The sequence below is a fragment of the Leptosomus discolor genome, chromosome 8 (genome assembly GCF_034619465.1).
Source record: "Leptosomus discolor isolate bLepDis1 chromosome 8, bLepDis1.hap2, whole genome shotgun sequence".
Classification (NCBI taxonomy): domain Eukaryota; kingdom Metazoa; phylum Chordata; class Aves; order Leptosomiformes; family Leptosomidae; genus Leptosomus; species Leptosomus discolor.
The window spans coordinates 59,007,072-59,025,894 of record NC_141398.1 but is presented as its reverse complement, the minus strand read 5'-3'; the positions used below and the strand labels follow the sequence as shown (position 1 = coordinate 59,025,894).

The window sequence follows — 18,823 nt, the reverse complement described above, 5'->3', positions numbered from 1 at the left end:
ACAGTGTCTTGCTCCCATTCCCCAGTGGATTGCGGCCACTTTTCCATCACCCAAAGCAGCCGCAAGCCCCGTCCCTCTCTCCAGCAGCACCGTACCCGGGCGCTCCTCCAACAGGGCACGGCGATGCCAAGGCGGGATGAGACGGGGAGAGGGAACCTCCTCTTCTGCTCTGCAGTGAAGCTGGGGGCCGATGCAGCCCACGAGGCTGCCCCGAGGAGGGAGGGAGGGGTCCTGGGGGTGTGGGTGGGCTACCAAGCCCGGCTGCCACCCCGTGGGATGGGGAGAGGGGCTGGAGATGCCTCATCATGGACTTTCCTGGGCCGGGCTGTCCTTGGCAGATGGGCTGTCTGGCTTTTTTCTTAACCCACCCGTCCAGGGAGGGGGGAAATCCAGCGGTGCTGGAGGCTGCCTGTCCCCACAGCTTCCATCCCCGGAGCCGGAGCGGTTTTGGGTTTCCCCTGCCGCCCAATCTGAATGTCCTTGGTTGCAAAAGAAACCAGTCGCTGATTTGGATTCAGTCAACCCACAGCCCAACTTAACACTGTTCCTTTCCAACAGCCTTTTTAACGTGGAAAGGCCTCGACCCTCTCCCTTTTTTCATCCCGAACCCACACACATTTCCGAAGCACGGGCTTCCTTTTGCCAGGATTCCCCGCATCCATCCTACAAAGGAGGGTCCAACTCCTCGACACAGCCCTTCTACATTTAAACCTTCACATCCTCCTTGCCAGCTTGGCCTTTTGCTATGAAGACCTTACTTGGCTTCTCAAAAATATCTGTTCTATGATCCCTTCTGAGAAAAAAAAAAAATAAAGCACATTTAAAATATTTCTAGGGATTCCCTTGATGAAAATTTCTGGGTACTGGGAGTGTGACAGCACTGGGGGTGACTCACCCGGCTCTTAATAAAGAGGAGAGTGATTAAAACCATGAGGATGGCTGGTCTTGATTTGTGGTGTTCCTGGTGGGAATGGAGGGGTGGACTGACATGACCGCTCCGCTGCCATGTCCTCTTTTCCTATTTTCTCGGTGAGAATCACGAGCAAAATTAAAAGTTTGAAAGACTCAATGTTTAGCCATAACGTATAGAATTCCAGGAAAAATATTATGGGGGGTTTTCCCTGGTTTTTTAGGTTGAGAAAATGTCCCTTTGGCTGTTATTCTACATGAAGGTACGCCACGGTTTGTGCCTGCCGCACGCTCTGCGTGGGAAAGAGCCCTGAGCCATGAATGAGGTCAAGGACCATAAACGCCGTCGACGGCGTGGACTGGAGGGAAGCTGAGCAAACTGGGTCGGTACTGGATTGAATGCCTCTTGCTATCATTTTAGGAAGCAGAAAAATGGAACTGGCACGCAGGAAAGAAAAAGAGAAGAAAGTTGGTTTCTGGTGTTAATAGGAAGTCATCGGAGATATGTGATAAGCAGAGATTAGGTTTGCAGTAGGTGCGATAACCGCGCTGCTGTCCCGGCACCTGCCCCAGCCTGGATGGCCGTGTCCCTTCCCATCCCATCACCGGCCATCCCAATACTCCAACAATCCCCAAAAATCTGTGGCACCAAAGCAGCCGTTACCCCAGGAAAAATCCCCCGGAGTCAGGGAATCGCAAGGGATGCTTCCCGTAAGCTGCAGCATCACCTACCCCTGGCCTCACAGCAACAGCCGTACCCCAATTACCATCTCCTAAGCCAAATTTCCCCCAAATTTGAGGGGTATCCCAGGCAAATATATATATATTTTTCCACTCTGGCCTGCCTCAGCACGACCTGTGGTGGCTTTAGGACTTCTGGGCATGGAAGGCAAGGCCTGAAATGGGTAAAACTGGGCCGATTTCCACTTCTTTTGACGTGAAGAGCACCGCACGCTTCGCTGCTCAGCTCTCCCACGCCGCATCCCCCCTCCCAAAATCCCAGCCGCTCTGGCGTGGGGGAAACCTCCCTGCTGAAGTGGGAACGGGCTTCCCGGGGTGTTGCTCACACACGGGGAAATAGTCGGCAAGAAATTCCTGGCCGTGCCGCCGTGTTTCACATTTTCCCTTGCCAACCTCTGGCAGGGCCGCAGGGCGTCTCGCTCCCATCTCGGCCCGGTGCAGCCAAAAACACCCTTTTAAGGGGGTTGTTATTATTTTATCCTTGTCCCACCGGGATCCCCCTCGCTCCAGGGAACGGAGATTTTGCCTTTCCAGGCTTCCCATGAAAGCATGGAGGCAAAACCAAGCCAGGCGTGGTGGAATCACCCCGCTCGTAGCAAGGTTGCTCTTCATCTCCAGCTTGTTGGGCTCCAGGAGGGACGAGGGGCTGGAAAAGCTTGTTTATACGAACCCCCTTTAAAATACCCCAAATTTGCCAGAACTTTTCCAAAAGAAACAATTTTGGACTGCGGGTCTCCAGCCGGTGTTGGGAAGCAGGAGCGGTGTGGTGGGGGCTGGAGATGCAACCTCCTCCCTGGTGAAAAAATAGAAATATCCCTCCTGATTGCAAAGGAGGGTTTTGGCTCTCCCCGAATCTCCCAGGGGGGATCCGATTGGGATCAGTCGGGTGTTTAAAAACAAGAGCTATTCCAGCCGTTATTTATTAGCAATGACAGGTTGTGCACCTTAGGTCATTATTTTTACGATACCATCTGTGCAGCTCCATACATTTCCCGTTCCTCTGTATTCCCCACATGGGAGTAATTAGGGTTTTCTTCCCAGAAATGTGAGTGTAATCTGGTAATCCCAAAAAAAAACCCCCGCTGAAGTCAGGCTGCAGATGGTTCTTCGTGCTCGGCTATGGCCAGCGGCTGGGCTGGGGGCATTGGGGCTGGGCTGGGGCTGCTGGGCACGGCCAGGGCACCGATCCCGGCTGGGGGGCAGCGGGAGGGGCTGATTCAGGGGCTGGGATGGATCCAGGAGGGAACTGGGAACTGCCTGACAATGGACTGGTGTGGGACTGGGGAGGGAGTGATTTGGGAGTGGGGAGAGTGGTCTGGGATTGCAGATGGACTGATCTGGGACTGGGGAGGGAGTGATTTGGGACAGGGGAGACTGGTCTGGGACTGGGGAGACTGGTCTGGGATTGCAAATGGACTGGTCCAGGACTGGGGAGGGACTGATTCGGGACTGGGGAGACTGGTCTGAGACCAGGGATGGACCCATTTGGTACTGGGGAGACTGGTCTGGGACAGCGGATGGACCGATCTGGGGCTAGGGAGACTGGTTTGGGACTGTGGAAGGATTGATCTGGGACTGGGGATGGACTGATTTGGGACTGGGGAGACTGGTCTGGGACAGGGGATGGACCCATTTGGTACTGGGGAGACTGGTCTGGGACAGCGGATGGACCGATCTGGGGCTAGGGAGACTGGTTTGGGACTGTGGAAGGATTGATCTGGGACTGGGGATGGACTGATTTGGGACTGGGGAGACTGGTCTGGGACAGGGGATGGACCGATTTGGGACTGGGGAGACTGGTCTGGGACAGGGGATGGACCGATTTGGGGCCAGGGAGACTGGTCTGGGACAGGGGATGGACCGATTTGGGGCTAGGGAGACTGATCTGGAACCGTGGAGGGACTGATCTGGGACTGGGGATGGACTGATTTGGGACTGGGGAGACTGGTGTGGAACTGGGGAGGGATTGATTTGGGGCTTGGAAGACTGGTTTGGGGCTGTGGAGGGACCGATCTGGGATCGGGGATGGACCAATTTGGGACTGGGGAGTCTGGTCTGGGACTGAGGATGGACTGCTTTGGGTCTGGGGGAGACTGGTCTGGGACTGGGGATGGATCGATTTAGGCCTGGGGACACTGGTCTGGGACTGTGGAGGGACTGGTCTGGGACCTGGGATGGACCAGTTTGGGACTGGGGAGACTGGTCTGGGGCCAGGGCCGGACTGATCCCAGGGAGGCTGAGCTCAGCCTGGGGATGCACCGAGCCGGCACCGGGGATGGACCCGCCTGGGCGGTTCCCCCCTGGCCCCTCCCCCTCCCCCCCCCCCCCCCCCCCGCTGATTTCCCGGAAAAGCGCGCGCTTCAGAGAAAGCGCCGCCGGCCGCGCGCGCCCCACTGGGCGGCTTCCCATTGGCCCACCGGAGGCAAAGGCGCCTCCCCATTGGGCAGAGCCGTGCCTGGGCTCGGTTAGCTATTGGCGGAGGAGCGCGGGGGCGTGGGCATTGGCGGGCCCGCCCTCTCCCCGGCCTGCTATAAAAGGCGGGCGCGGGGGGGCGGTGCGGCTTAAGCGGCGCGGCGCGGCGCGGAGCGGGCGGCAGGTACCGGCGGCGGCTCCGCGCTGCTTGCGGGGGGGCTGGGGACGGGGCTTGGGGGGGGGGGTGTGCTGGGGCTACGGGACCAACCCAGCCCCGCACCCACGGCCGCGGGGGTGCGAGGACTGCACCCACTTGATGCTGGGGGTTGCGGGAGGTGCTGCCCCTTGTTCCTCCAGGGTGGGTTGGGGGGCAGCTTGGTGGTGGGGTCGGGAGAGCGATGGGCTGGGGGGGGGGGGGGGGGTGTGGTGTGTGGTGGTGGTGCCGCCTCTGCCAGCCGAGTTTTCTGGCTGCTTGTGCCTCCTGGTATGGGGTGAGTGCGTGGCTTGCTGCGTGGGGAGAGCTCCTGGTCTGTGTCCTGCAGGTGGTGGCTAGTGGCAACCTGAAGGGCTTGCCCAGGTTGTGCGGAGAGACAACGAAGCTCTGGCCTCTGCCAGGGTTGGGAGCAAGTTTTCTAGAAAACAGACTGGTTTAGAAGCGAGTCCCGTTTCAGCAAGTGGTTCTGAAGGCTCTTCATCTTGGTATAACTCTTGGTGTTTGGTGTGGGAGTCTGCAGAGAGGCTGTGGGTATCCCTGGAGGAACGGGGCTTTGGGGCATCCAGCCCTGGAGGGGTAGCTGGGATCCAGGGCTGTGCCGTCGGCGTTGGTTTTGGCCAGTGGCGTCAGCGATCGCCATCCCTAAAAACAGAGGCTGTGCTGTGGATGGTCAGGGATGATTGTGTGTCCTACTGCGCAGCGGTAGGGTGATGGAGAAGGGACAGAAGTTGGTGGCACTGAGCTGGTGCGAGCCCATGGCAAAGCAGGGACCACCGGCTCTCGGGCTGAGCTGGGAGCATCCTCATCTTCTCCCCAAAAGCTTCTTGTGGGCAGTACATTAAAAAAAAAGGATGAGGGTGAGGCAGTTCTGTAAAAATTTGGAGGAGAGATGTGAGCCCAAGAGGCCTGGAGGGCTGATCCTGGGACTACTGGTCACTTCTGACAAGCCACCAACTCCCGAAGTCCCTGCAGGTCTTGCTGTGGAGGTGACAGGGGATGCCAAAAGGGTTGAGCCTGGCACTTTGCTTCCAGCTGGGCAGGAGAAGCTTTCTCATGGGTCCTCCATGAAGTCACCCAGCGGTTTTGGTTAAAAATTACCCGAGGTCCCCAGCAAGGGTTGCTCAACTTCACTGCGCTTCATCCTGGCGTCGGTCCTCTGTTTGAGAGGATTGGTTGTGTGTCCCCCATCCCCATGGTGACTCTGGGTGCTGCCCAGAACCAGTGCCTGCTCCCCACATAGGCATCTCTGGGGCGGACCTTTGTGCCAAGACCAGGCTGGGACAGCGCTTGGCTCCCATCTCCCGCAGACACTAACGGGCATCTGCTCCGGGATGGCCTGTCCAGTGTCACTTGCTCAGGTGACAACACAACTGGGTGCTTTAATCTCCATCTGTCTACTTCTGATGGGACTTACCAGCAAAAAAAAAGGAGTAAGCAGAGCACCAAGCCAGCTTGTTTCTGTGAGGAGCGCTGTGGTTGATAGAGCTTGAGGAAGAATTTGTAGTAACTTACAGAAAAATGTCATTTTTTTTAATTATAAAAGAAACGGGGGGATTTTAATGTACAGAGCTTGGCACGTGGGACCTGCAGAGCTGCCAAAAGCTGCTTGGCTCCGTGCTGGTGAACCAGAGCACGGCACCATCCCTGGTTACCCCAGTTGTGGTGGGACGGTGCTGGGGGAGCTAACGGGGCTTGGACCTCTCGCTCCATCCAGGATGTGTGACCGCAATGGTGGGAGGCGGCTCCGGCAGTGGCTGATTGAGCAGATCGACAGTGAGCTGTACCCCGGGCTCATCTGGGAGAACGAGGAGAAAACGATGTTCCGCATCCCGTGGAAACACGCTGGGAAGCAGGATTACAACCAGGAGGTGGATGCTTCTATCTTCAAGGTAGAGACGGATGGTTAATGCCTTTTCTTGATGGTTCCTGGGCTCTGTGACACTGGTTTTTCCCTTGCTGACAGTCCCACTGGTGGGAGATGTCCATGCTCTCCATAGGTTTTGCATCTCTGACCCTTGCAGGAGATGCTTCACCCCACAATTGGTCTCCCTGACTCTTTTAGGGGGACTTGTTCCTTTTTGCCAAATGTTGGTACCAGTTTCACATTTGTTTTCAGGCTGTTGGAATCCTGGTCTGAGAAGGAGCTGGATGTGCTCCTTTTGCCCTGCTCTAAACTTTTTATCAGGCTATTGATAAAAGGCTGGATTTACCAAAAAAAACCCCACAATGACTTTGCAGAAGGGAAGGAAGTTTTGGATTTCACTGAAGTGGGGGGGAGGTGGGGATTTCCAGTTTTGGGGAAAAACTGGAAAATTCCCTCCCGAACTGTAAAGGTCAAGCTCTTCCCTAGGAATGCCCATCCCTCTGCCCCTGCTTCCAAATATCTGTGAGCAAGTTCACTTTCAGGGCAGTGACTGCTGGGTAGCAGCTGGTTTGGGAGCACTGAGTTGTGAGGATGGCACTGAATTCAGGTGTCTGAAGATATTTATAGATCTATAAAATAAATAGGTATTAAAACATGTATTATTTTTTAAAGATCCATATCCCTTAGTAGTGAAATGTATTCTACCACCAAATGCACAAATGACATTCTATCTTAAAAAGAAACCAGCTTTCATTTTTCAGTCAGGAGCTGGAAAAATGAGGTATATTTTGATTTTTTTTAATTGGGGTGTTACCAGGTTATTGGGAACACCGCTGCTTCAGCAGTGATTCCTCTCATCCTCAGCCCCTCCTGCCCTGTTCACGCAAAGTTGAAGCCGCGTGTTACGACCTCGACCTCTGCTTTTTAAAACCTGGGTGCTACCCCCCTTCCTGCACCCAGGAGCATCGCTGGGGCGGGTGGTGCTGCTGCTCTGCACCCAGAGACCCGTCCCCACGTGCGGCAGCTGCGCACGTGGCCGCAGTCTAGGAGCGAAACGGCGAATACGCGTGGGATGGTTGAGAGGGTGCGAGGGGCGGGGAGAGCAAGCTGCAAAAGGCTCTCTGCAGCCTCAGCTCCTTTGCCCCTGCAGTTGAGGGGATTTGCAGAGCTCCCACGGTGGATTATTTCTCTTTTGTTGTTGTTTTGTTATAGGCCTGGGCTGTTTTCAAAGGCAAGTTTAAAGAAGGTGACAAAGCAGAGCCGGCCACGTGGAAGACGCGGCTGCGCTGCGCTTTGAACAAGAGCCCTGACTTTGAGGAGGTGACAGACAGGTCCCAGCTGGACATCTCTGAGCCTTACAAGGTCTACAGGATCGTACCAGAGGAGGAACAGAAATGTGAGTGCCCCAATAAGGGACTGACCCACCCCCCCCTGCGGTGCAGGTTGGTCCTGTGAGTAACCACAGACTTGTGCTGCTGACCTACATCTGAGCGGAGCTTCCTGGCTAGACTCTGGTCTTGGGCCGTGATGCTTTGCTTGTCCTGCTTAGCAGAAAGTGTCCCCTGTGTCACCACAGTGGCAGGAGGGAAGGATAAGCATTTTTTTCCTCTCCCTGCAAACAGCTGCTTAGGAAATAGGGGATAACCGCAGCGCCGTGGAAGCGGCCATCCTGTCAGGATGTTGTAAAGGCAAATCCAAAATCCTTCCCCCCATTTGGAGAGGCACTTGAGCCCCAGCACCTGCCCTGGGTGGGTGGCAGGGAGCTGCAATAAATCCCTTCTCTCCTGCCAGCAGTGATTAGAGTAGCAGTAATTTCACAGAAGCGGTTGCTGCTGCGATGTCCGGTGCGGCGCGGGTTATGCTAAATATATTTCTATTTGTGGTTGGGGGGGGGTGTGTGTGTGCTTTTTCCTTTTTTTTAAGTCAAAAAACCTGTGAAAAAGAAAGTCTCGCTGTCAGGAAATCTACCTTTAGCATCTTGGTCTCCTCCGGCCGCGTTCACACGGGGGGGCTCGCCGCCGCTATGCAAATGGGCAGCGCAGGTTCCCACCGGCGGTTCTCGGGGTGGCTGGCAGAGAAAAGGAGAAGCGACAGCAGCAGCCCTGGTCTCTGGGGTGCTCCAAAAAAAAAAACACCCCCAACCCTCTCCTCTGCTCTAGCTCTGTCTCTGCTAGCGGCCAGAGTTTTGATTTGGTTTGCTGCCGGTCACCGTGCGCTGGGGCGATGGGGTGCGGACTGGTTTTTGGGCCTGAAAAAGAGCTCTGGGGGGAGCTGGAGGGGGGCTGCGAGCCCCCCGTGGGGTGCTGTGGTTCTTCGTTTCGTAACTTTCACGGGGTGAAGGGTTTCTAAAACCCAGTGGTGAGATGAGCCGCGGCTGGGAGGTGTGTGTCCTCACTGCATCCCGGCCTCTCCTTCCAGGCAAAGCGGGCATTGCCAACGGGAGCAGCCTGAATGACGTCACGGAGATGGACTGCAGTTCCTCTGCCATCGAGGACCTCATTAAAGAGGTAAGCCCTCACCACGGCGGCAGCTCGCCTTGGCCAGAAGGGGACGGGTGGTGTGGGAATTGCCTGATAAAGCGTTGCCTTCCTAAAATACAACCTGCAAAGCCTTGGGAATCCGCTTGGGAACCAGCTGCTCTGGTGTGAGCCGGTGCCAGGACGCTGGTGCTGAGGAAGGGCTCGTGCTTTTGGTTTGCAACTGGGCGGGTGAGACCTTTGCTGGGGGACAGAGGCTATTTCGCAGCTCTGTGGCCCTTCTCCGTGGTGTCACCTTGGGCTGCATCTGCTCACCGGCTCTCAAAGGTGTTATTTGAGCGTACAGCCCAAGGAATGCCGAGCTTGCTCTTTCTAACCAAAAAAATTCATTGGTATCCCGTTGGCATGGCTGTTTGGACCCTCTCCAAGCGCTGCAAGCGTCTTGGTGTGGGGCAGCGGCTGCCCAAGGCATCAAACCTCCTCTGATCTTCGTCTCTGGTCTCACACAGCCCCCTTGTGTAGATGAATACCTGGGGATCATCAAGAGAAGCCCCTCACCCCCCCAGGAGACCTGCAGAAACCCCCCAATACCCGACTGGTGGGTACAGCAGCCCAGCCCTGGTAAGTAGCTGACTGTGTGTGTGGTGTTTAATGGGACTGAGCTTTTTTTGGGGGGAAGGGGGGGGCAGAAAAAACTTACTGTACAGCAATGAGTAGTGGATGACAATTGTATTTTATCTTCCTTATTAAGGATGTTTAAAATACTAGTGATGAATGCTGTGCTTGGTACCAGGCACCCAACAGCGTGCATTGCACAGGGTTAAATCCACCTGGGAGTATTTGCTGGCATCTCCCCTGTGGAAGTTGGGAAGCCTGATGTGCCTGGGAGAGAAAACTGGGAGGGTGGTGGTGGGGAAATCAAGGTTTGGGAGCCGGGCCAGCAGCCACAGCTCAGCTTTCTCTCTGCCTGCAGCGATGCCCCTGGTGAACGGATACTCTGGCTACGAGCAGCATCATTCGGGTAAGGCAGCTCCCCTGCTCCGGACTGTGGCCATCAAAAGCCCCTCTGGGGCTTGGCTTTGGGTGTGCAGTGGCTGAAGGTGGCTCTGAGTCCCCTCCCTGCTTTGGGGGGAGGCTTTGCTCTGGGTTTGGGAGGCGGCGTGGTCTCCTGAGCATCCTGCCTGGTGGCCTGTGGCCACGGCCCTGGCGAGCAGGGCTGCTGTGGGATGCTGGGATCCGCCATGCCTTTGGTGTGGGGAGGTCTGCCTGCAGCAAGGGAGGTGTGGAGCGAAGGTGGGAGGAGGGGGGATCGCTACTGGGAGCTCTTGCTTGCTGATCAGTGCTGCTACCAGGCTGAGTGCTGGAGGAGATGGCCTCTGGCAAGCAGGAGGTCTCTTCCATCAAGTGAAACTTGCTCCCCGGGGAATTTTGGTGCTCTCATGGGGGTTTGGGCATTGCAGCGAAGAGCAGGTGGGGTTTGTCTTCTGATGGGTGGTGTATGTGCCCATCCCCTCCCAGCTTACTCCCAGATGGTGATCAGCTTCTACTACGGCGGGAGGCTGGTGGGCCATATCACCACCTCGTGCACCGAGGGCTGCCGGATCTCGCTCAGCCAGCCCTCCAGCCACGGCGAGAAGCTCTACGCCCCAGATGCCCTGGAGCACGTGCGGTTCCCCTCGGCCGACACCATCCAGAACGACCGCCAGAAGCAGATCACCAGGAAGCTCTTTGGGCATCTGGAGAAGGGTGTCCTGCTGCACAGCAACAAGCAGGGCATCTTCATCAAGAGGCTGTGCCAGGGCAGGGTCTTCTGGAGCGGGAACACCATGGTCTACAAGGACAGGCCCAACAAACTGGACCGGGATGAGGTGGTGAAGATCTTTGACACCAACTTGTTCTTCAGAGGTTTGTAGGAGCATTTCCCTCTTTCTCTTCATCCACTTGGTGGGGTTGAAAGGGTGGAGCCCTTGGCCTTGGAGCACTTTGGAGCCATCACTGTCCACCACTGATGGCTTACCCAAGTGCTCTAGGCGAGTAGCTGATGTTACCAGTTCTAGGAAGGAATAAGCTGGTGTTTCGTGTCGCTGAGCAAATTCCTCCTAGTTGGCGGCTTTGCGCAACAAAGCTGGCTTCTCTTGAGCCCACAGCTTTCTTCCATGGCGGGGTGCTTGGTCCCAGAACTGCGTAGCAAAGGCTGGCATCTTCCAACGGTTCCCCTTTCCTTGCAGAGCTGCAGCAGTATTACAACCAGGGCCGCTTCCCAGACAGCAGAGTCATGCTGTGCTTCGGAGAGGAGTTCCCAGATGCGGTGCCGCTGCGGTGTAAGCTCATCCTTGTCCAGGTACGGAGGGCTGCCCTTTGGAGCTCTGCTGCTGCATTTCCCACCTTGTCTGGACCATATTGCCCTTTTTGTCCCGGCACAAGTAGGGCTCTAGCTTTGACCTACAGAGATACAGGTCGTTTGGGTGCCTGAATTGGTGGGGTGGCAGGTATGGCGTGAACATCAGCTTCTTCACAGCCTCCTGAGAGGTGCTTGGGCTGCTGTTTGTCAGACTCCTTGATCTGGGTGGATCGTATTTGCAAACAAAGCTCCCAAATGCTGAAAGCCTTTCTAAACTGCTAGGAAATCTGTTCTCTTCCTCCTGTTCCTGCCTATTGGCACTGGGACCTCTGCCCTCTCCTGTGGGAAAGAGGGGAATAAATCCCTGGAATAGTTGAGTTGAGGGACAGCTTCAACAGCCAACAGATGTGGTGAACAATCATGGTGGACAGCAGTGGGGTTGGGAAACCTTCAGGAGGGTGAAGGAGGGAGGGCATGGGATGAGAAGGGCAGGCCCCATGGCTCTGGCCAGAAACTTCTCCCTGGAGAAGCTGAAGCAATTCTAGGAACTCCAAGCCTTGGGGCAATGTATAGGGTGTTCCTGGAGCCTGCACCCGGTGTGGGGGACCTCCTTGGGCCAACAAGGCTGTGGCAGCAGGGACATGGCATGGAGGGCACAGAGAGGGTGTAGCATCCAGCCTTGAGCAAGCAGAGACCCACCAAGTCTGTGAGGGCCTGGAGGGGATTAAAAAAGTTTAGAGACTGGTCCTGTGTCTCCCTGCATAACTTGGGGAGTTGTCACCTCTTCTTGCCTTGGGTGTCTGCACCAGAGGATCATTCTGCATGTGCTAGGGTGTCCCCCCAGCCTGTCCTCACCTCCCTGTAGCTCTGTTGGGAGAGGAGCTCTTGTGACTGCTCCTTTTCTCCTGGAGGTGCTTGTGCCAAGTTGGCTTTTGGAGTTGGTCCCGTTGGCGTGGCTGGACGTGGCCACCTGGGTCTGTTTGGCACAACTGCTCTGTGTTTCTCCCACCCCGTACCCTGCTGCCTGGGCTGGTGGCTGCAGGTGGTGGGAGATGCCCAAAGAGGTTCCTCTTCGTTCAGTGTCTTCATGACTCTTCTTTTTTTGCATAGGTGGAGCAGCTGTATGTCAGGCAGGTGGTGGAGGAGGCTGGGAAGACCTGCAGCAGCAACCCCATGCTCCCCATAGCTGAGGAGACGCAGCATGACCAGGTGTACAGGATCTTCCAGGACATCTGTGCGACGCACCAGCGGCCGCTCTTCAGAGAAAACCAACAGATTGCAGTCTGAGCCGCCTCCTCCGCAGACCTAGCGTGGTGGTTTGGGTTGATCTAGATCCAATTTGGTCCCGTTAGTGCCTAAATTCCCCTTTTGGAAAGTTGGGTTTTGTTCTTTGCTGTTTCCAGTCCAGAGTCTGCATAAACACAGCAGTAAAAATTCCCGTGAGAAAGTAGGTTGGGTGCTCAGCATCCATCCTGCAAACATTTTACTGATAAAAATGACTTTTATACCAAGCTGGGTAGTCCTGTACCATTGTCTATAGCTAATGGCAGGGGGAGGAGGGAGCATCTGAGCCGTGCAGGGAGGTCAGGGCTGGCTTTGCTTTGTGTTGCCTTTGTTGATGGCAGTCAAGTGGAACCGAAAATCAACAGCTATAACGACCTGCAACTTGTACCTCGCTGAGAACAGCGATGTGGTAGGAGGTGACTGTTGGAAAAGCCTTAAAATGCTCAAATGTAGGAAATTCTTTCCAGAGATCAGCTTTTTCCCCCCCAAAGAGTCCTGCTGATGGAAGACAGGGTATGCCTTCCAAGAAGAACCTTCTCAAATTCCTCTTTATTTTTGCTATGAGGTTTATAGGTTTGTAATACCAAAGTATTTTGAGATTTGGAAACCAATGCAGAGATTATGTGTGTAAATGTTGAATATAAGAACTTAGGAATCTTAATTTTTCCTAACCAGAGACAGAGTTTATATAAATATACAATATCTTTAATTTTAAAGATTGCAGTGTAGTGTGAATAGTTTGGCTTCACCCTCCCAAACGCACATGTTGGTCTCTCCCAAGCGTGACCAGGCAGCAGCATCCATGTGTAAATCCTCATTAACATGCTTTGCGTGTGCACCCAGCACCGGGGAGCTGCTTGGGCGTGGGGCTTGTGCCTTGCAGCTGACACAGACCAGGACCGCGCACGTGTGCGTGCTACTAAGCTGCCTATTTATTTTATGCCTGAGGTTTATTAATTTTTTGGTAATTTTTTTATCTTCCTGCAATTAAAGTGCTATATTTTGTATTTCTCTTGTAATGTGGTTTTTGGTGGCGATGAGTGGGGTGGTGTATCTCTGGTGGGGGGAGCCTGGTGACTCTTGACTTGCTCTTGCCCTGGTCTTTCCTGCGGTGGGGGCTGTGTTAAGCCTCTGCTGTTGTCTCTCTCCTGCTCCATAACTGCCTGGTTGCATCTCTGGGGCAGGAGAGGCATAAGCTGAGATGCTGTAATGTGATGGAGGGTGGAAAAGGGTGTCACTTGTCGGGTCTTGATTCAAGGGAGCGTGGAGATGGGTTCCTGCCCATCTGCCACTGCACTGATGTGGGCTGTGATGCTCCAAAGTCATGGGAACGCTTATTTATGGTCCTGCTCAAAGCCATACTGTAGTCCCTTCCTCCTTCGTTGCCTGGTGCAGCCATTCTCTTGCTGTCTTCTCCAACCACCTTTCTCATGGGGCCCAGTCTAGTGGAGGTGGGAGGTATTTGGGGAGAACAAGAGGTGAAAAGAGAGCATCTGCCTTGGTCAAAGTCAATGTTGCGGCAGGGGAGGCCGAGCATCCGCACCCTCACCTGCCTTCACTTCAAGCCTGTGTTTGGGGTAGCACCTCAAGAGGTTCTGGAAGGGTGCAAAGACCATGTTTGATCTGCCACCTTGCCCCCTGTGAAGGACAAGCACCACCAGCAACTTCCCTGTAGCAGTCTCTGCCATGTGCCCTGGGTCAGCCCTGCCAGGGGGTACAGGCAGGGAAGCACCAGCCTTCGTGGGGTGATGCTGTTACCCAAGGTATTGGGGGATGTAGGCCCTTGTGAAGGGGATGCCTGGAACTCTGAGCAGCTGGAGGCTGAGGCTCCTTGGGAGATGCTGAGGGGGTGGATGCAAAGCTGTGCTCCCTGCTTGGCTATCGGAGCAGATCAGCCCTTTTTTCTGCTGCTCTGCCTTTTTCCGTTGATGATAGAGACCTTCCCAAGCATGAGCGTGCGGTCAGGGCACAACTAAGACCTGAGGACCCTGAGGTGGGGTGGGTTGACTGCAGCTCATCTCTGTGCTGGGAGTTGCTCTGACTGCAGGATTGCTGTTTTGGGGTGAGCAACTCAGCCTTCCCAATGAAGCCTCCCTAAAATAATTAAGCATTCAGCTCTTGGGGGACTTAAAGTTGACCTGATCGTGTTCTCTCCAGGGTGAGCCGTTACAGCCTCTGTCCCAAAGAGCAGGGAGGTGCACAGTGGACAACACACAACTTCTAGCACCCAAAAAGTGCTCTGAGGTGAGAGACCCAGCTGAAACTTTATGATTAGACATCAGGATCAATCTCTTTAGGCTATGAGCACCCTTCTATGGCCAAGTTGTTCTCTCTGCCCAGCTGGGTTGGTGGGATGCTGTAGTCGGGTCTGTGCCCCTGTGCATGTCCCCTGCAGGCGTTGCGGCGTGGGGCTTTGGTGCTTGTGAGCGGAGATGGCTGCACACCCAGAATTTTTGAAGATACACCAGGATCCGAAGTGCAACGAAGTCCCCAGCTCCTGTAAGCCCTTAGGGGTGCGTGGTCATGGAGGGGGGGTTGCACCTTGCAGGTGTGCTGTCACCATTCACCTGCAGCTTTTCCCTGCTCCTTCTGAGGACCATCACGGTGTCCCCCCTCGGGGTTTAATCCTATTCTGGTCCTTGGTGCTCAGAGCGTGAGGAAGACTCGGCTTCCCACGGGTGAGGTGCCTGGCGGGGGGAGGTGGGAGCAAAGCACCCGCTGCGGTCTGCGCTGGAACAACACGTGCCCACTTGTGAAACACATGATGGGCCACGGGCTGGGATCCCATAAACACCACTTGCGGTTTCCCCAGATGTCCTGGTGCGAGTCCTTCCTCAGAAACCACCATCTTGAGCTCGCTTGGAACCACCTGCCACGTACTCAGGGCTCTTTCAATTTCCACCCCAAGACCGCGGAAGGGCGGTGGGGAGCAGAGGTACCTTTCGTTGGACCAGACTGCCCTGTTTATTTTTAGGGTCACCATCGCGCCTCAGAAACCAGAGCTCAGTTTGGGACTGCGCCGTGCCTCGCTTCATGAAGCCAGCAGCGTGGCTCCTGTCCTGAACGGCTTCCAAGCCACGTTCGAGAGGGGACAACTGGTGGGTGTGGAGGGACTGGGAAGGAAACTGCAGGACGGGGTCTTACGGCAGAGTTGCGGTGCAAGAAGGATAACGCGGTGGGGTGTGAGACTGCGGGCAGGGGTCCCCTTTTGGCTCAGGTCTCCGGTGGGACTCGCCGTAGCGTTGGGTTCGTGCTTAAAGCCTGGCCCAAGCTGGACTTCCCCACCCTGAAATCCAACACGAGAGGAGCCTCCGAGGCTGATGCCGACTCACAGACAAAGGACCAGCAGACGGGAGGAGGTTTCGAGGCAACTGTGCCAGATTGCACTGCGGGATGCTCTGGCCCAGACTCCTGGTGGCCTTTGTTACAGCCAGGAGGAATTTCTACAAATCTCATAATATTCCTGCCAACCTCTTGGCTAGGCAGTCAGGGTGCTGCCGTTCCCACCACCCTGGCTGGGCAGCTGGTGCTGCTGGTGTCTGGGAGCATCCTGACCCGGAGGCAGGTCTTGCATCCCGGGGATCTATCCCCGCACGTCTCCTGGCCCCCGGCAGCTCTGGTGAGCTGCTCGGTGCAGCTGTGCCGAGTCTTAGTGGTTTTGGGTGACTGGGGACTCAAATACTTTCGTTGGTTTCTGTTCACTTGGGTTCTTCTCTATGGCCTCACTGAAGTGAAACCTCGGTGCCTGGTGTAGGCTCTTCTTTGTCAGCGGCTCATCTGTTGGCAAGTCGGAACAGTGGCCTGTGTCTTCAGCTGAAGGACGCACCCCCCAAATCCTGAGGATGCAGTACCCACCGCATAGAGCATCCCTGGCCCAGGCTGCATCCGCTCCTCTGAACGATCCTCACTGGTGTAGCAGGGTCATGGGTAGCATGAACGAGAAGCTCAAAGGCTGTCCTCCCCAAAATGCTTGCCCAAGCGTGGTTTCCTACGCCTTGATCCTGCGTTTGAGTTGGAGCAGTAGTGCCATCAAGCTCCCACCTGATGTGGAAGTATTTCCTTGCTTCCCAGGAGGCCCAACCCGGGTACCAGGTCCTGCTGCTCTTGCAGAGAGGGCTGCGATCCCTGCGGCCATGGGAAGGTACTTTCTGGGAGATGCCCATGCTCAACTCCTGCCTTGAGGAGCGGAAGGGCAGAGCAAGAGTTTCACATGAGAAGGAGAGAGGAGCTTGGTTTCCATGGAGGAAGACTGACCTTTCCTTGCAGGAGATACATGGTTCTCCTCAAGCGTGTTTGGGAAGCAGCAGTGCACTTACCTAATCCTCATATCAACCAGTGCAGACAATGTGGGGGAATTTTCTGTATCAACCCCTTCTCTAAGGTCTTCCACCATAAAAACTTCTACTCCATGGTCTGCACTGGAACGTTCTGATTTCTGGTGCTGCAGAGGACTTGATAAACACTGCAGCCCCCACCTGGTGTTTTGATCACCGACTTGGGGTGCTATTTGAATTCAAAGCCGACCTTACTCCTGAGACTTGGCTGGACTCATGGCTGGAAGGTAGTTGTGCCACTGGGAAGCATTTTCCTTGGGAGAAAACGAGCCTAGTTACATCCTACAGTGTTATCCCTAATGTGCTTTAGTAGCTTCCCATGATGTGCCCCTCAACAAATGCAAAAAGGACCACTGCATGTGACTTCAGGAGCAGAATTCAGTGTCTATGAGGACAACATAGCTTCTACCCATCCCTCCTACATGCTTGAAGTACAGCTTGAGGAGCTACCTGGTGACAAATTTCCTGCATGCAGAACAGGCTTGCTGGGCTGGGGAGAAGGTAGGTGAGGTTTGGTCCAGCTAAAACTCCTGACATGTAGCCCATCTCAACCTGGAGAAAGAGGAAAAGCTCTTCAGGCATCTCCATCCAGCTCTGGAGGCCAAGTGCTCTGCACAGAGACGACCACAATTCAATTGCAGGTCCCAGCTCACAGTTGAACTGCTCAGGAATACAGCAGAAACCAGCTACAGCTGCTTCCTCCAACCTGCTGCTGCTTGGCGTGGGCCCCCACCGGCCCCTATAGGCGTTAGAAAAGAAACAGTCACTTTTTATTTCTAGACACCAGGGTTTCCAACTGGTTTGATTGCTCAATGCCCCGTTTCAGCACAGCAGCCCATCCACGACGAGCATCTCTGGGCTCTTCCTGCGAGCGTGTTGTAATATGGGAAGCACCCTTCTTCGCATGGTCATCAGCGGCAGGACATCTCCTCCCTGCCCTCAGGAAGGAAGGAGAGCTGCACGGGAGGCTCCTACCTCCCTCTCCAAGGGGTTTGTACCTCCTTGGATGGTCTTACCACCAAGGACACCTCAGTGATGCCTTGTGAAAGAAGCCTGGCAGGACAACCCACCTAGAGTTGCCTTTGGTAGACCTCAGAGGACTTGCACTGTTGTGTGGCTGCTCAGTGCTCCAACTGGCACTATGTGGCACTTCCACTTCATGCTTGCTTTGGGTGGTCACCCTACATGGCTGGTGGGACTTGGTTCACGTGTCAAACCACAGCTCTCATAAAGTCAGACCTGTGCAGGCAATGGGAGGGGAGGGATGATCTGAAGGCATCTCATCAGCCCTGGGTATCTCAGCTCTGTCAGGGCTGGCCAAAAAGAAGGGAGAGGAGGCAGTGGGAAGAGCTGAGGGTGAGGAGGCTGAAGTTGCAGGATCTGAGCCTAGGGATGCAGCCAGCCTGCTGATTTCCTCAAGCTAGATTTAGCTGCAGAAAGGTCTCACACAGAGGAAAGGAGATCCCAGATGCCAGCAAGTGTGCCAGCCATTTATTTTTCTGAATCCCTTTTTGACAGATGACCTCTTCCTCCTGCAAGTCTTTGCTGTAACAACCAGATACAAGGTCATGAAAACAGGCTCCACCTAAGCCACAGCTGCAAAAATACACAGGGATTAGAAGAAATACATTGATACTTGTTTTGTTTTGTCAGACCTTTGGGTTTATTATGACACCACGTCTGTGAAACCAAGGTCCAGGCTGAAATCCCCTCCCTTCCCCCCGAGTTTGCATGAGCCTAGATGTTGTGTCCTGCTCTGAGCCTATTTTCAGTGCATGCGATTCGTTTGCCAATAACTCAAAAACCCCAATTGAAGTGGCTGGAACCATAAAATAGCTTTTTGCTTGAGTGACAACCCACCCAGATACCAGGTAACCTGGGCCTTTGTTGCTCTTCAGAGCAGGAACGTGGAAGAACATCATCTCAGCCCTAAAATGCTTATGAAAATGGGAAGAAGGAAAAGGGCATTTCAGGCAGTTGCACAAAAGGATCTTTGTAATGTGGACATTAAAAAAATACTCCAAGCTGGAGAAACATTCCTTTTCCTTCTTAATGCCTGGCCCAAGCTGGACCCCCCCTGTCCAAATACAACGTATTTGGGTGTTTGGAAGAGTTGCTCCAGCTCTCGCTGAGGGTTTAATTCACATGGCTTATGTCAAGCTTCCTTACCTTTGCTGGAAAGGCTGAGAACTGCGAATGATAACATGATTTTGAATTTTGGAGCAAGTAGGTTGTGGATTTCGATGG

General features: G+C 54.7%; 1 protein-coding gene across 2 annotated transcripts; it reads left to right on the top strand.

Annotated features, from left to right (window-relative positions):
• Window positions 1-970: 970 nt before the first annotated feature.
• On the top strand, window positions 971-13,184 carry IRF8 (interferon regulatory factor 8). Of its 2 annotated transcripts, none has more exons than XM_086469171.1 (9): window positions 971-978; window positions 5,991-6,165; window positions 7,353-7,536; window positions 8,559-8,647; window positions 9,127-9,238; window positions 9,591-9,638; window positions 10,136-10,522; window positions 10,846-10,958; window positions 12,069-13,184. In XM_086469171.1, the coding sequence occupies exons 1-9, from the start codon at window positions 971-973 to the stop codon at window positions 12,243-12,245; spliced, it is 1,293 nt and encodes a 430-aa protein (XP_086325297.1). In that variant the 3' UTR covers window positions 12,246-13,184. The 2 variants fall into 2 exon arrangements, with proteins under 2 accessions (XP_086325297.1, XP_086325296.1); XM_086469170.1 differs by lacking the exon at window positions 971-978 and adding an exon at window positions 4,236-4,246.
• The last annotated feature ends 5,639 nt before the right edge of the window (window positions 13,185-18,823 follow it).

Coding starts and splice junctions, on each gene's coding strand:
- IRF8 (XM_086469171.1), top strand. Junction 6,166..7,352: donor TGGATGCTTCTATCTTCAAG/GTAGAGACGGAT, acceptor GTTTTGTTATAG/GCCTGGGCTGTTTTCAAAGG. Junction 9,239..9,590: donor GGTACAGCAGCCCAGCCCTG/GTAAGTAGCTGA, acceptor CTCTGCCTGCAG/CGATGCCCCTGGTGAACGGA.